This window comes from Heptranchias perlo, chromosome 6, assembly GCF_035084215.1.
Source record: "Heptranchias perlo isolate sHepPer1 chromosome 6, sHepPer1.hap1, whole genome shotgun sequence".
Classification (NCBI taxonomy): domain Eukaryota; kingdom Metazoa; phylum Chordata; class Chondrichthyes; order Hexanchiformes; family Hexanchidae; genus Heptranchias; species Heptranchias perlo.
The window spans coordinates 21,231,968-21,250,083 of NC_090330.1; the positions used below are offsets into that span (position 1 = coordinate 21,231,968).

An 18,116-nucleotide genomic window follows, 5' to 3' on the forward strand; every position below is an offset into this window, starting at 1 on the left:
ACTATATGGACAAAACTAGATAGTTCTCCTCATGATGGCAGAGCTCTATTATAGGAAAGGCAAAAACTGCTCTTTAGAATGGCATTTGCCATTGGACAATTCTGTAATGATAATGATCAGCCATGATTTAATTGAATGCTGCAGCAAGCTCGAGGGGCTGAATGGCTCATTCCTGTTCCTAACGTCCCGATGTACCAATGATAATGGCCACTGAGGAGTTTGTGAGACAGATAACCCTAGGCAAGGAACCACGGGCACTAATTAAGAAAAAAAGGGAAATGAAGGGTTCACTTTCTCTATAATGTACAGTACCTGGAAGAAATGTAATGATGGAATCATCTGTGTTTGGACGTTCAGCAAAATCCATCATGACCTGAGCTGACGCCTGGCGAGTATAGCACCGAACTGTGGATTTATAGCTGATGTCACCACTTCGGTAAACAATTGCTGTGACCTGACCGTCATTCTCTTTTCCCACGTATGTAGCATCTTTGAACTGCACCTTAGGTACTTTAAGGAAAAGGAAAGTTAATCACATATTGTTTTCCCATATTCATTTACTGAATGAAATATAACACAATTCTCTGTTACACAATTGCATCTGTGCCTGACAAAATTGGCTACTGCATTTGGTTTTGCTGGATTTTGGTTACCTTGGCGACCTTAAAAGACACAACCACATTTTAATCTCATAAACTGCTCTGTTACCCTTTATTTTTGTGGGGATTCCAATTTCACTGATTATATGGGTGAAACAAATCCATCAAATTCAAAACACCCAAGAATGTTTCCCAGCTAATTTAGCGTCATTTGCCACTGTGCTGGAAAATAAATTAAAATCCAGTCAAAAGATCAAAGCCATAAAAAAACACACACACAAAGGAAAATCGTGTAAAATTTACATATTACAGAATAATGTTTTTAATACAGTTACGCCCAAAACTTGATTTTTGCTGTGAAATTCTGCTAATATAATTTAAAGCAATTTAGTTCAGAAATATGTAGCCACACTAATAGGTGAACCAATTCTGTGATTTAAGAAAAAGGAAGATAAAGAGAGGGTTTCTCTGAGAAAATTGTTAGGCACGAAAATTAAGACAAATATTTACTTGTACTTCTGCCCATTTCTTACAGTTAGCAGATATCATAACATCACTTAGTTAGCTAAACATTTCAGTCTCCACTTTAAACACTTAGTGGCTTCTTGGCATGTCTTTGGAAGCTATCAGTACAGCACACTATGTAAGGTGAACACTTACAATCTGAAACAGAGTCGTTAATTAGCACGGTGGCTTTGCTTGGCTCTCCAAGGACGGCATTCATTGGCATGCGCAAGACAAGCTCAAACTTCTCAGGCCCTTCCAGCACTGGCTGGCCTAAATCATCAAGAATAGTAACACGGAAAGTCTGCATGTTCACTCCAGGGGCAAAATCCAGGTTGCGGCTTATGCCCACATAATCGATGCCAGCTGGAAAAGAGCATCAAATGGTTAAGAATACTCAGGTTGCAAGTTAATGGGCAAGAAATTGGGGATTACAATTGCTTTTGTAATAATCTCAGCCTTTTTTTTAAACTCCTATTTCTAATACTAGGCTCCCTCCAAAAATATCTGTATTTATGATAATTAAAATGCCAAGGTTGATGCTGAGCTGTTATACCAGCACATTTCCAATAATAAAAAAGTGTTGTACCGAATTTTGCATGATGTATTACCACTAATTTTCAGAGTTCTTAAATAAAGTAGAGCACATTCACAACATTCAACAGTTTTTGGTACTTTTAAGTTAAGTATGTCTAGGGTATTTCCTAGAAGTACAATTAGATGGAATTTTAATTTTTGACAAATTATAGCCTAACAAAAAGTTAATTTTTCAGAAAAACTTATTGACCAGATTTTAATTTTATTTCAAATACACTTTAGCTCTTTTGTGGCTCCAGTCACAGATATCAAACAGTAAAGATTAAAATTGGAGCTGTTCTTATATGAACACTTAATACACTCATTGCAATATCCTCTTTGCGCTATTTTATCGCAGGTGTTAGCCCATTTAAATAACTGATGTTTCAATACATAAAATGGTGATAATTATGTAAAAAGGGATATTTTGTTCCTTTGAGTATATGAGTCATCTAGTTTTTTAAAACAAAAAATGACAGGGACACTCAAACTCAAAAGGGTTGAATTTCCACAGAGCATCTCTGAATCGTTCGCTGTAACTTCACTGGAAAATCCGTGGAAATCTAGTAGATACACCATAAACGGCATTTACGCAGTATCTCCAAGGTTTCTGGGGATCTTCTACCAAAGTTACAGCAGATGATCAGGAGATCCCCATGAAAATTCAACTCCAAAATGTTCAAAAAGGGTAAATAACGCAAATTGGCCCAAGTCTGATCACTTTTGGTTTAGGATTTGGTTTAATGCTCACCAACAGGCATGACTTTATTAGAAAGTGTCAGAATTTCTGTCAAAGATTATCACTTTCCGTTTTTACATGAAATTACAGAACAAAGTTAAGGTTATTAACTATAGGACTTTTAAAAAGAATGGAGTAAGCCGTTGTAGTTCTTTTGGTTTTCTACATCAGTGGAGAGATTTTAATTAAGGTGAGTTTAATTACAGGGAAATAGTTAAGTAAAGGTTAAAAGAAATTGACTTATTTCTGTCTCTATTTTGTCCAACAGATTCCAAGCTAGCATTTATTACTTTCCCTTCAAACGTCAGACTTACAAATGGTGAAGGTGCATTTCAACAACCTTCCTAGTACGCAGGACACGGGAACGAACATGTTTACATTCTTGTGATAAGGCATTTCTCAGCAATGCCCTATTGATTGAACTGCAGCACAATGGGGTAAGACACCTTTGGTCATTTGCTGCAAAGAATAGAACTGTTTACATTCCTAGGTTGAGCCATTTCTCAGTACAATTGTATTGATTTACAATACTTCATTTGGAAAAGATGCCTCCGAGCACATTGTTTGAAGAGGCATTTTGGTTTTCAGCACTATACAGAAAGTGACAAATGTTGTTAGAGAGACACAGGAAAAAATTACTCTTAATCCTTCCAAACTACTACTAAATAGTTTTGAGAAGGGGAACTCTCATAAGAGTCTGAATGTAAAATTATTGAAGATTCAATGTCCTCATGAATTCCTAGTTTTTCAAGCAGCAATACTGTGAATCTTTACAAACAACGTCTAAAATACCAAAGAAAAGTCATGTTCTCACCTTCAGCTGATGCTGGCTCTGTTTTGCGAGATCGAATTGTCACTGTTGCAATCTTGGACAAGTCCGTTCCAGTTCGCCAGACCTGGACTTCCACATAGCCTTCACTTTCATCCACTTGGTATTCAGTGTCGCCAAAGTAGAAAACTGGTTCTAGAATAGGGACAACATCAGCACAATGAGCCATTTGTACAACTGCTTATATAAAAGACTGGGCAAAAATCCCAGTGAGCCAGGTCTTTAGCTATTTCATACATATCACTCCATCTTTAGCAATATGGGGAAACCCTTTCTATAATGAGGGCAATGCTGGGCCATTAACAATTTCAAAGGCAATTTAATCACCATATCAAACTTATGGCAATGTAAATAATTTAGATATATTAGTGTGGAAACCTGACAAGAGCCGTATTTGAGCTTGATATTTAGTAGGATGCCACGGTGGTGCAGTACAGTGACCCATGCAGGTGCCTTTGATTATCCAATCTCAGGTGAACACCATCAGTGAAGGGCAAGCACGTCCTCATCAGGAGGCAAATTAATGATGGATCCATCCTGGGCCAGTTGCAAATCAGAAAGGATTCCCATTCCGGGAATAGCACGGCGGTGGAGGGGGGATTCCTGATGGGAAACCCGGAAGTATAGGTTTTCCGGATGTCCTTATGATTTTGACGTAAGGGCGTCTTTTAGACAGGCTGGCCGTCAGTTGAATGGGAGAAGAGCCAGGAAGCAGATGCGAGCAGGTATGTCTTAGATGGGGGGGTGGGGGGCGTTGGGTCGGTCATGGGGGGGCGGGGATGGTGTCTGGGTCGGGGATCATTGGGCGGGCCCGGGGTTATCGGGGGGTCGGTCGTCGGGAGTTGGAAATCAGCCATCAGGGGTTGGGAGTCATGAGTTATCAGGGGTCAGGAGTCATTGGGCGGAGGGGGGGGGTTGTAGAAATCAGCCATCAGGGGTTGGGAGTCATGAGTTATCAGGGGTCAGGAGTCATTGGGCGGAGGGGGGGGGTTGTAGAAATCGGGGGGGGGGGGGGGGAGGACGGGGTCACTGCAGGTAGGCTGGGCCTGGGGGAAATACTCCTGCTCCTCCGGGTCCACAAGCAATGCGATAAAGGCACTTAACTTCTGTTTCGGGCCTTCTCGCCTCCTTTCATGTGTCCTGAAGCAGAAGGCCCAGGAATCCCGGCCCCGAGGAGTTAAAAATAAAAAAGCTATAAAAATGGAGGCCCGCAGTCTCCTTGAAAGCTTTCACTGACCGACCCGCCTCCTAAGAGCGGTTTGGTCGCCTGCCCCTTGTCCCGCCTCCGTTAAAACCTGAAGCGGGTGGGTTGGAGGCAAGTTGGGGGTCGGGTTTTAGTTTTTTTTTTACAATTTTTACCTTCCCACCCGCCCTCAACCTGCCCGTTCATGGGGTTAAAATTTAGGCCGAGGTGAGGGCAAAATCAGGCTTGGCTGTAATGAACCAAGATCCAGGTAGTTTGTCGACACTCACTGCTCAGACTCACTCAGGGAATATGGCTGAGCTACTGAAAGGTACTTAGTGTCTATGGAACCATGCCCCAGAACATTTTCACAAATAGGGGGAGAAGTCTGGGGAAAGAAAACTATTCAAATGTGCTATGTGTGACCAAAGTGCAAAGTTGAAAATATTGTTCCTTTTAAACCATTTAGGCAAAAAATGAACTTCAACAAAATTCAGTTGGAGACAATGGCAAAAAGTAGGCTTTCAATTTTTTTTTAAATCCATTAACTTGTGTTTTAATTCACCCAAATAGGTTCTCTGTGTTTTTTTAAATCTTGTGTGTGGTACGGCATGTCGGAACAGAAGATCTGAATTTTTGTTGTTAATATATTTTTTTGAGTGTAATTGCTGACACACGCTTCAATTTTACGTTTTACAGGATTTTACCGATACATTTTTCAGCAGCTTGGAGGGGGCCTGTTGTGTGGTACCAACAAGGTATCAGATTAACCTTGGGCAAACAAGGTTCTAATCGCCTGCCAAGAAATTCCTTACATTTCTCACTTCTCCACAAAACGCACCATGAAGGCTGGATAATGAGACCAAAAAAGAACTAAATACTGGTTGCTGTGCGTCTCGCCCATTGCTGAAATCTGACATTTTACACCAAGAAACTAAAACTGATATTTATTCACCTTAATTAGCTTGTCATATTACACTCTTCACAAATAATGCCATTTCTAACACATAAATCTAACCCCTTCCTCCCTAACCAAAGCAAGTACTTTATGTGGGATTAGTCTATCCTCCCATTCTATTGTTTGCAAAATGAGCTGTGACACCTTAACCCCTTTGATTACTAGAAAATCTTTCCAGCATTTACATTGCTATATATTTTAATCATGCAGCTTTTAGAATTGCTTCATGGGAGCATTTATCAAGAATTCAGGATCAGAGGTCAGCGTGCACAATTTTCCACACATTAGCTTAAATCATGTGGGGCATGCTGACCTTCATGCCTAAACTCCCACCCTATAATGTGCTCCCATCATGCCAAGTTCTCCCAAGTGCACCAGAAGTGCTAATGCACATTTGTATGTTTCTAACAGATGCCCATTAATATTACAGAGGTCGTTCTTAATAAGAACATAAGAAGTAGGAGCAAGAGTAGGCTCCTTGAGCCTGCTTCGCCATTCAATAAGATCATGGCTGATCTTCAATATGCTACAGTGTTCAATTTTGCTCCATTTTTAGTATAGGGTGAACTTGGGAGACCGGTAGCAAAACTGGAGCAACTACACAAGATTGAAAATGTGTCTTTACGATTCTGGCCACAGGCATTCCCCAATGTTGAGGATGGTTCGTTTAGGACAGTAACGTGAGAACTCATCTTATCTGCAGTCAGAACAAAATGGCAGCCCTAATGGCAAACTCCAGTAATAGCCACTTATGCATGCTGTTAATGGCACTTTGCTTCTGGAGTTGGGTGAAGGATAAATATGGGCCAGAACATCAGGAGAACTCCCTACTCTTTTTTGATGTGGAGATGCCGGTGATGGACTGGGGTTGACAATTGTAAACAATACTCTTTTTTGAGTAGTGTCATGGGATCTTTTACGTCCACCTAAAAGGACAGGCGGGGTCTCGGGTCAATATCTCATCTGAAAGACAACATTTCCGACAGTGCAGTACTCCCTCAGTACTGCAATGAAGTGTCACCTTAGGTTATGTGATCAAGAGATGGAGTCTTCAACCCATGACTTTCTGACTCAGAGGCAAGAGTGCTACCGCTGAAGACTTTCATTTCTCACACCAATTATGACCTAGACTATCCTGAGTAAGATTGCCAGTTTGGTGCCAATTTGTACAATGGATCTGGAACCACTCGGAACTCAAACTGCTCAAACTCACTTCACTCTGGACCTTTACATTCATCAGTTTGCTTTGTATTCCAATCCAGATCCTAATGTGTCCCACTTCTATCAGTTTTTTAAGGTAATTGTTATGGAGGATACATGAGATTAAAAACTTAATTTTATACTAGCTGATCTTTGAGTGGCATTACTCCTGGCTAGTCTGGGGCTGAAGCATGTTTGTGATGTATAGCTGCTAACCAGGCCTATGCCTTTAAGTCCCAGGTAGTCTCTGTGTTAAAGTGGGTTAAATAGGTGCTGAGATCAATCTGTCTAATTGCTTTTTGGTGAGAAGAAGTTTGCAGATTGCTAGGTGCTTGTAAATTTCCAGCTCCTAGTCAGAAAAAATGGCATGTCTTTCTCTCTTTTTTATTCTTTTGGCCCTTTTATGTGCGACGTCTGCAGCGTGTTACCTGCTGATGCTCTCAAAAGCTTTTATAGTGACAGATTTGTCTGAAGCAGCTTTTAAAATCCTTAAACTCTCCCTTTAACTTTCTCTGATATAGTGGGCAAGATTCTATTAAATCTATGGATTACATTTCATTTTAAATGGCGCAGATGCAAATTACACAGTTCAAAAATCATGTTTCCTTCCCCACCCTCAAATAGTGGAGGCACTTCATGTGCGTAATACACCTTGTGAGGCTAAACAGGCAAAACGCTCCAAGGCCCCTGCCGGTATTCTTAAGAGACACATGACAGTTGTCTGGCAATGGTTCTTTGAACCCCCACTTCCCTCCATGAATTATGTGCTGTCTGGCAATCCCTCACAGCAGAATGGTGGAGTTAGGCACTTAATAAAGTAGGCCATGAAGCTGATTCCTTGCAGCAGTTGAGCTCTCCAATGCACTGCTCTTTTAAAACACGTTTTATTGTACAAACTCACTGCCCTATATAAATAAATTCCTTCCTCGCTCCTGTAAAAGTGCACTGGAAATTCACAGTGACTAATTGATTCAAGTTTATTTGACACTGTTAAAATTGCACTTTGTGTCATAAAAGCACATAAATGCTAGACAAACTGATAGCATTATTACACTACAGGTTCTGATTTGAGGTCAATACTTGCTGAGAGTAATGTAGGCCTAGTAGACCCAAGCTATACTGCCAGCTCTGTGTCAAAATGAAGCTCTGTCCTCACCAGCATATGGATACAGGTTAAATTTTAACGCTGGCAGAGAGGTGACTGTTCTATGGGCTCCCTGCTGACACAAAAGATTTGAAACTTAATTTTTGCTAGTCAATCTCCTGTGCCATTGTACATGGGGAGTCAGGACCAAGTATAAGCTTCAGATGAAGTAGGGTTAGAGGTGGATAATTAGACTAGGGTGCAGAGACATAATCTGCCCCCATTTTAAAGACATACATTCCTCATTTGTCCTTATTCCTTAAAATGTCTTTATTTTCATATTTCCATTGTATATTCCCATGTCCACATGTATAACGGAAACTGCCTACGTAAACTTCTCACGCTGTAATTACACCCTCCTATCTGTGGTATCCTGCAGTGCATCCACTGGGGGGAGGGTGTAATTATGGCCTGACTAGTTTTACATAGGTAGTTTCAATAATAATTGTGAACATAGGAATTGGCAAGGGAGAAGCTGATAGGAAGTGCAAACAGATACAAGATATTTTAATATTTTACAGATTAATCAATGTGATAATCAGATAGAAACTTCAAACTAACTTTGTAAAAGCACAGGTAATCTTTATTAGACACTAGATTTCTGGCTGATTCTTACTATACAAACAGCAACGATATAGAGGTGTTTTGGGAATTTCCTCATGGGTTCCCCATTTGGCCACTACAACTTTGGCGGAAGTTTGTCTATGAAGGCAGGAAAGGGGATATGACTGTTCAGGTAGCTTTTTGGGAGCTGGTGGTTGGTTGATTGGTTCGTTGGTATACTAAATATAGATAAACCCAAACATCACTTATTTTAAAAAATAATTATTTTTAAGAGTATCAACTGTGAAATAGAAACCGTATTCAACATGAATCAGAATGCACTATTTTTTAAACATAAAGATTACATTTTTTTCCAGGGAAGCAAGCCTCAGAATTCTCTACACGTGCCATCAGGTGCAGATGGGGGCAGCATTTGGAAGAAGCACAAACAATTTGCTGCCTATGGCCATGCTCATTTGCTGAGCTGCAGTGAGTGTGAAGCAGACATGCTGTGAGGCTCACTCCTGCATCGCTTCAATAATTGGATTTGAGCAACTTGGCGCTACACGGTTTGTATCGCTGTGAAGCCAAAACTGCTTTGTATCAGTGCAAACTGTTTTATTACATATAATTGATCTATCAAAGAGATGCAATTCTGCCCAAGACAGTGCAGTTTTTTCCTTTATACTCATCTAATGTAGAAATTAAAGCCTTTATGAAAGATTCTTGAATTCACAGTGCTTTTATAATACAGTATTCTATTCTTCCACAGAAATGATCTTACAGCTTTTGAGCATTAAACTCAAATGTCAAACTTTATTGAAAGTACAGCCAGATAGTGAACCCATTCATGTCAGATACGGATGATCCAAATTAAATGCAATCTCCCAAGGTTTATGCACGTATCCTGCAACAGATCAGCAGAGCAATACATCAGCTGGTTTGACAGTTCAAGTTTCCAGATATAGGTAACATTAGCAATGTTGTGTTCCTGGTCAATGCCAGATCATGTGCAAAGAGTTGGGGGAGAGCTTCATGCAAAGTGAAAAACTGACTAGAGTGTTAACCAGTTACAAGGTACTGGCTTGCACAGAGTCAGGTCTCGTGTAATATGGCATTAAATTATTAGCTGTGCGCACGACCCGAGTTTCGCTCCCTGTGGAAAAACAGTGGGAGTACCGCAGAAGACGCTTGTATTAGTCTGATGTAAATCTTATGCTCAGCAGCTGGGAGCAACTCTGATGTCAAGATGTAGGAGTTAGCTAACTTCTTATAGTGAATGTGTTTCTGGATCCTTCATCCAGAGAAATAATTCAGTGAATGTTGTCTAGATCTGGTCTTGTCATAATTGATTGTGTGCCTATTGAGGAGCATAAATGCTATCCAAAAAATGTGATTTTCTTTTTACATTTGAGTGGTTGATTGTAGCATTATATTAACTATATGTCCGTAAGTGATGATTTCATTATGTACAGAAGTCCCAGGACCCAGTGTACAACTGTGTTTTAAATGAGCAATAAGTCACCTTCATGGCTGAGGAACTTGTGGAATATTGATCAAATCAAACATATAATTAAAATTAAAATTCACAAAGTAGATCATGAAAATAACAAAAATCTACAAATATCTGTTGTAAAATGTGGTGCGACAGTAACGTATAACTTTTATGGCACGCAGCTGGCTGACAAAAGGAGCACAGCTATTCTACTATCACGTTTATAAGATCTGTGCTTGCTGGACTCATGCAAAGAGACAGCTACTTTGCCAATTTTTTTCTAACTTTAAAAAGTATTTGTGTAATCCACTGAACTGAGTTTAACATTATATTTAAAAGTTTCAAAATTTAATTTCAGTTATACAGCAAAGTCAAAGTGGTGCGAGACCATCTACTCTACGTGCTTTCACACAGAAAAAAAGACAGAACTGACACAAGGTAGGTGTTATGTTGCTCAGTGGTGCAATGTAAAAATCGTTCTGCAATGATTCAAGATTTGCAGTACAACTGCCCCAATACCTGCAGCCAAATTAACAGGTTTTTAAATCTGAATCTCAACATAAGTGCCAAATTTACTGTATATCCCGAGTTAGCCGTGTGTCATGTGTTACTTGAGTGTCAGCCGTGGCTCAGTGGGTAGCATTCTCACCTCTGAGTTTAAAGGTTGTGGGTTCAAGTCCCACTCTAGAGACTTAAGCTTGAAATCTAGGCTGACACTTCAGTGCAGTACTGAGGGAGTGCTGCACTGTCGGAAGCGCCGTCTTTCGGATGAGACATTGGCCCCGATATTACCAGGGAGGCGGGATGGCAGCAGGGGGTGACTGGGCGCGTAAGTAACCCGCCCAGTAAAATCCGTCCGTTCCCCACTGGATCGCGGGTAAATTGAAGGCACTTACCGTGGCTTCCGGGTTTCCCGTCGTCAACCCGCGCAGCGGGCGGACTGCGTATCTGCATCACAGGCTGTCAGCTGGAGGAGCCCTATGTAAAGGGGCAGTCCTCCAATGCTGCGCCTGCAGCAAACAACCAAAAGTACACCGTGGAGCAGACCAGGGGAAAGGCTCTCCCAGATTTAATGATGCCTCACTCCAGATCCTACTGGATGGAGTGAGGAGGAGGAGGGATATTTTCTACCCAGCGGACGGGAGGAAGTGGCCTGTCTCTGCCACCAAGAAGGCCTGGCTCGAGGTGGCAGACGAGGTCACCAGCAGCAGCAACATCTCCTGCACATGGATCCTGTGCAGGAAGCGCTTCAATGACCTAACTAGGTCAACAAAAGTGAGTACACTTACTCATTCTCCTACATTCCGTCTTTCACATCCCCAACCCCACAACTCCTGCTGCACTGCCAACACTACTCTATCACATCACTCCTCACAACGACTCAAACCTCATCCTCAACTTACCTGCACTTACTCACCTCCCCAGTACTCATCCCACCACTATCACTCAACCCAATCCTCATACAATGTCATGGCTCTGTCTCATACTCACCCTCTGATGCATCTCTTTCACGGTCAGCATCACCCAAACCAATTTATTCAGCGGTTGGCCACGTCACCATCTCTCACTCATGCCTCTCTACTTTCTCCCCTTATAGGAGAAGAAAGCCCAGAATGCACGGGAGAGGGCAAAGACCGGAGGGGGGCTGCAACATCAGGTCGTCCTCACGGACGCGGAGCAAAAGGCTCTTGAACCGAGCCGCACCCTCGAGACTGCCAACCGACAAACGGCTGGTGACAGAACTTTAACATTCAGCACTCACAATAGCAAATGATGTTAACATGCCTTGCCATCTTCAGCACCTCAACATCTGTCATCATGCTTAATATTGCCTTCTGTTCTCTTACAGGGCCTTCAGCGACCACCGTAACAGCGGAGGGCAATTCCTCAGAGGACCTGCCGACCTCTGAGGGGGCACCGTCACATCTGAGCGAGCCATCCACCAGCGCAGATACACACCCCTTGGGGGGGGGTCCCCATCCTCAGTTAGTTGGGGTCGCACATGGTGAGTCACTACACACGTGAGCACGAGCAGACACTGGTGGCAGGGACAGCTGTGGAGAGTCTGCATCGGTGGGAGCACACTTCTCCTGGCTCTGCTCAGCTGGACACAGATGCTGAACCCTGAGGGCCATCCTTTAAAAGGAGAACGATCAAGGGGCAGCAGCACATTTGCAAGGTGCTGGAACAGGTGCCACGTGCGATTGTGGAGAGAGCGCGTGAGGATGGAGGAGTCCAACTCCTGCATGAGTGGAATGGTGGCACAGGTACAGGAGGGAATCTCTGAGATATTGTCACAGGGAACTGAGGGCATCTCTGAGATAGTGTAGTGGGTAAGTGCGGGAATGTCTGTGATGGAGGGAAGGCTAGCTTCCATCGAGCTTCAAGCATGGCTCACCAATGAGTCCATTGAGGCCCTGACAACGGCCCTTCGGACTCAGGATGAGCAACTTTCTGCTGCCTTGAACAGGCAGGCAGATACACTAACACTGGCCTTACAAGGCTTCACACATATCCAGTGGACGTAGTGTATTTAGACTTCCAGAAGGCATTCGACAAGGTGCCACATAAAAGATTATTACTTAAGATAAAAAATCACGGGATTGGGGGTAATATTCTGGCATGGGTGGAGGATTGGTTATCAAACAGGAAGCAGAGAGTTGGGATAAATGGTTCATTTTCGGACTGGCAACCAGTAACCAGTGGTGTTCCACAGGGGTCGGTGCTGGGTCCCCAACTCTTTACAATCTATATTAACGATTTGGAGGAGGGGACCGAGTGCAACATATCAAAATTTGCAGATGATACAAAGATGGGAGGGAAAGTAGAGAGTGAGGAGGACATAAAAAACCTGCAAGGGGATATAGACAGGCTGGGTGAGTGGGCGGAGATTTGGCAGATGCAATATAATATTGGAAAATGTGAGGTTATGCACTTTGGCAGGAAAAATCAGAGAGCAAGTTATTTTCTTAATGGCGAGAGACTGGAAAGTACTGCAGTACAAAGGGATCTGGGGGTCCTAGTGCAAGAAAATCAAAAAGTTGGTATGCAGGTGCAGCAGGTGATCAAGAAAGCCAACGGAATGTTGGCTTTTATTGCTAGGGGGATAGAATATAAAAACAAGGAGGTATTGCTGCAGTTATATAAGGTATTGGTGAGACCGCACCTGGAATACTGCATACAGTTTTGGTCTCCATACTTAAGAAAAGACATACTTGCTCTCGAGGCAGTACAAAGAAGGTTCACGCGGTTAATCCCGGGGATGAGGGGGCGGACATATGAGGAGAGGTTGAGTAGATTGGGACTCTACTCATTGGAGTTCAGAAGAATGAGAGGCGATCTTATTGAAACATATAAGATTGTGAAGGGTCTTGATCGGGTGGATGCAGTAAGGATGTTCCCAAAGATGGGTGAAACTAGAACTAGGGGGCATAATCTTAGAATAAGGGGCTGCTCTTTCAAAACTGAGATGAGGAGAAACTTCTTCACTCAGAGGGTGGTAGGTCTGTGGAATTTGCTGCCCCAGGAAGCTGTGGAAGCTACATCATTAGATAAATTTAAAACAGAAATAGACAGTTTCCTAGAAGTAAAGGGAATTAGGGGTTATGGGGAGCGGGCAGGAAATTGGACATGAAGCTGAGTTCGGATCGGTCAATGCCCTGTGGGTGGCGGAGAGGGCCCAGGGGCTATGTGGCCGGGTCCTGCTCCGACTTCTTGTGTTCTTTAGATTTGTGGTTGGGATCAGATCAGCCATGATCTTATTGAATGGCGGAGCAGGCTCGAGGGGCCGATTGGCCTACTCCTGCTCCAATTTCTTATGTTCTTATGTTCTCCAAACTGTCGTCCAGCAGGGAGGGTAGGAGTGATGTGGGCCTGGCCCAGGAGAGGGATGATGGCGAAAGGGGACATAGAAGTGGGGACGCCACTCAAAGCGCTCCCACTTCTCATTCGTTGCCCCCCTCTCAACCAGTACCCGCAATGCTGCCTCCTCTCCAGGTGGTCGATTCTGCCCCTGCACAGGTGCAGGTGGAGCAGTCTTTGGAGGGGCCCTCACGGGCACCGAAACCCACAAGCCGTAGGCCCAAAGCCTCTAATCAGTCAGGGCATGAACAAGAGCAACCTGCAACTACCTCTGCTGCAACCACAGGGGAAGCACCATATAGGAGTACTCATAAGCGTAAGGCAAAGGTTTTGTGAGCAAAAAGGGGACGTACAAGGGTGTTTGACGGTTTGTCATGTTTTTTATTTATATTTGATTTTTGTTAATGGCACATTAAATATTATTATTGTCATCACTACTGCCACGTCTTAGCCATTCTTGACTGGCTTGTGTAATGAGTCCCTTTCATGAGGTTCACCATGAACACCCACACTTGATGCCATCCATTGGGTCACCTTACAGTAGGTGTATGTTTAGACTATTTTGTGCAGGTGCCTGTGGCGCAGCACTGTGTTGTGGAGCTCCACGTGGCGGAGGTGGACGGCGTGCCTGGCGAGGCTGGTGATGTCGCTCGTCCTCGGATGAAGTGATGAAAGCAGCTATGGCGCCCCCCCCACCATCCTGACGGTGTGAGTTTGAGGGGGTCCGCAATGTAGGTAAATGTGTTTGCACAGCAGAGTTTAGGGTACAAATTAATAATTTTGAGTGGAAAGACAAAGGTGTTGCAGCCAAAACTTTATTTGAAGTGACAGAGTGCCCTGCTGCAATAAATGAGGTTTCCCCCCAACTGTCAAATAATCCTTTGCATCTCCCACTGGCTGCTGGCTGAAACACGTCTGCTCCAGCAGGGAGTGTTTCCCACAGCACGGGAAACACGCTGAGGATCCTTCAAAATTGCACCCCTGCCAAAATCTCCAGTCAATGAGGTCTTTCAAGTACCTCAATTATCGAAATAACAATGTAAAGCAGCATCCTGCCGGCTTTAATTGTTGGTGGGAGTCCCGCATGCGGGAGCTGCGCGCGCACCCGAACACGTCATTGGGGAACCCGGAAGTCAGTAGGTTGGAGCTGGGCTCCGAACCCGCTCCGGGATTCCGCCATTTTAGGAGCCCCCTCCCCCCGCCCCCACTCGGCCATCCGAAAATCGGCCCCATTAAATCAAGGCCCTGTTTGCCTTCTCAGGTGGATGTAAAAGATCCCATGGCACTATTTCGAAGAAGAGCCGAGGGGTTCTCCTCCTGTCCTGGCCCATATTCATCCCTCAACCAATATAAATGAAAACAGATTAATTGGTCATTTATCTCATTGCCGTTTATGGGACCATGCTGCATGTGAATTAATGTATTTTCCTACATTACAACAATGGCTGCACTTCAAAAGTACTTCATTGACTGTGTAGTGCTTTGAGACATCCTGAGGTCATGAAAGGTGTTATATAAATGCAAATTATTGCTTTCTTTAACTGTTGATGCTGTGATGGTTACTGATCCCCTCCCCCGCCCGCCAATAAAGAGTCATAATCCAAGCTTTGGGCAGTTTCAATTGTTAAAGGATTTATGTAGGTCCATTACCACAGTTTCCATCTGATTTAATGGAGCAGTCTGTAAATAACTGAGCCATCAAAAATGATTAGAACTCCATCCCCTGAGCTAAACCCGACATTCTAAGCTGCACTTAACCATTTCAAATGAGAATATACAATTGCTGTATTCTTTTGACTGGTACACCGTAATGACAGCTGGTGAGGTCTCAGAAGGTTACATTAAGTTAGTGAACAGATTGAAATTAATCCTGTGTAATATAATAGGGTATCAGAATTTACCATACCTGTAGTATTGCTTAATCATTCATGCCATTTATTGTGTTCTGTAACTCCTTTGAAACAAACCAAATTACATAATAGCTATTGAACAGGGTCAGTCCATCCATAATAGCATTTTAACATTTTCGTTCACCAATGTGCATGCTGGTGTATGAACACATTATGTCATTGTGGACATAATGACCTATGTATCACATAGGATGTGGGTTGGGCATGGAATTCCAACCCACATGGAATTCCCTACCTGTTGAGTTGTAACCTTAAATCGTGGTGTTTTTATTTATGGAGAAAGTGAAAAAAATCAGAAGAAGTAACTCTACCATTCTTATTAGCTGGGTTGAGTGGCAGAAGATGAACCATTGGAACAGATCAGCCGCTAACCCTTTGGATTGCAGCATAAGGAAATCCAAAAAATGGAGAAAAAATTCGGCCCAACTGGTCTATGCCGGCGTTTATACTCCACATGAACCTCCTTCCATCCCCCTCTTCATCATATCTTTCTATTCCTTTCTCCCTCTAGCTTCCCCTTAAATGCATCTATGGTTCCCCTTAAATGCACCTATGAAAAATAAGAGGTTGGGGAATTGCTTGTAAAAAAAAGCTGCAATCACTTAAGGGGTAGTTTTGCGAGACTCTACTCCCAGCGTGGAGTCTTGCATGTGGGAGTGCAGGTCAGGGATAGGGCTATAATGCCGATTATGCGACCCTCCTTCCTGCCTCCCCTTGGAGACTTATAAGAATTACTCATAATATTCTGAGCATTAGTTGTACAGTACAAACTTGAATACCAATGCTGCAAGACTGATGAGCACAATGATAGAGTGTGTCATTATTACTATAAATTGAGAACAGCTCTACTGAACACAGTTGATAATCACAATGTGGCGTCCTTTTTACATTTGAATTGCAAGCAGGGCCAGTGTCAACACCTGTGAAGCACAGACTGTCAGTAATGGATCTAACCACCACAGATGGTTTTTCCACAACTCTATTAAAAATGCCATAAAGTAAGAGATCTTAATGTCTTTCTCACGGGTGTCATTGTGCAGTATTCTGTAATGTGAAAGTTAGTGCGGTGTGCTATGTGATAACTCCCATACGTACGATATTAATACTACAATGAATGATCCAGCAGGATATATATTGGAATAGGGAACAGGGATGTAACTAAAGCACAGTTGAAGGACAAGATGCTTTAGTTTGAGGCCCCCAATTTCACCATAAACTCTGCTGGATTATTCATTGCAGCTATTAGTGTAAGATTAGGATTGGTCAATTTTCGATGAACATTTCTCCTCTGCTTTTTTTCCCCCCATTTTGAGTTTGTTTTTGAAATGTTTCTTTTTGTTCTGCTCCTTCGATTTGACAAGAATGAGCAAATTTGCCCTTAATTACGCTCTTTAATTACGAGCTTAAAAATTCAAAAAGGAGCTGTTCAATTAAAGCGTCTTTAGCAAAAAGTAATGACTGCTAAACAATTAGACTCTTAATATTTAATTCTGCTACAATTTAGTGTCTTACTTATTTTAAATAATTTTTGTCACACCATGCATTAATAGTAACCAACCTAATCTGCAGGTTCCATGAATGTCATTCTGAAACAACTGCTGGGAGGCTTGCCAATAAAACCCTAGCAATGGCTCTCCCTCAGATTTTCCCTGTTTCTCTTTGGGGAAGCAGGTGTCCCATCTAGTGAATAGGAACCAATGGCAAATTAATTTGGCCAACCTTAAAAAATAAATTAAAAATAAAAGCCTAGAAATTCCAGCTTGTCATTGTGCCGTACTAAGTGAGGTAGGGTGGGATTTCCCACCCTGTCTGGCTTCACCATGACCTTGTCCCAAATCGCAGGCACAGAGTCAGTCGAATAATAGAGGTGGGCACCCTCATCATTAATGGTGGAGAGAGAATTGCGGAGCAGCACTTTACCTTTCAGTTGAGGAGGTGGGGCGCACAGCGTGTTCTAACCGAAGATTTAAAAATCTCAAATGGGCTTCCCTGCTACTCCGTCACTAGTGGCTCCAATATACAAACAGCAATCAATCTCTCAAGGACAAATTACTGATTAAATACATCATTGTGGGACCTACAAACAGCCTTATGTGACAAGTATGTCTGTTTCATGCAAGTGTACTTACAGCTGGCCATACAAGTGGCTGGGAGCCCAGTAATCCTGACCCCAAAATGTAAGTAAGGAAGTGGGGGGGGGGGCGGGGTGGAGGGTGACTGTGGAATAAGTGCCCGTGCCCCTTCCATTGGAATTTTTTTTCTGAGCCAGAAAGGGGCGGAAACGTGTCAGAAAAAAAATTCTGCCCCTTCGCTCCCACGGTGGCAGATTTCTCCCCACCAAAAGACGTGAAGAAAATGGAGCAATGTAATGCCAGTTTGCTTGTATTGTTCAAACTTTTTGCACACCTTGATGCTTCACAGGTTCCTAGTTTAAAAAGCTAAGAAACCGAGTTACTATCAGTTACATGATCTTTTAAAAAAGTCCTAAATAAACTAACCTAGTGAGTTGCGTTGCAACCTATCAGATTCTTATGGTACTCTAGTGGCTATGTATCCACAGTGGGCCGGAAATTTC

The 18,116-nt window shown here is 42.9% G+C and overlaps 1 protein-coding gene across 1 annotated transcript in view; it reads right to left on the reverse strand.

The window, feature by feature from the left end:
* LOC137322818 (FRAS1-related extracellular matrix protein 2-like) overlaps window positions 1-18,116 on the reverse strand; it is a 237,164-nt gene that overhangs the window by 40,382 nt on the left and 178,666 nt on the right. The window contains exons 7-9 of the mRNA XM_067985900.1: window positions 3,233-3,382; window positions 1,260-1,469; window positions 313-510 (exon numbers count right to left, since the gene is read on the reverse strand). Of these exons, the coding sequence (XP_067842001.1) occupies window positions 313-510; window positions 1,260-1,469; window positions 3,233-3,382 (558 nt within the window). The remainder of the gene's footprint in view (window positions 1-312; window positions 511-1,259; window positions 1,470-3,232; window positions 3,383-18,116) is intronic.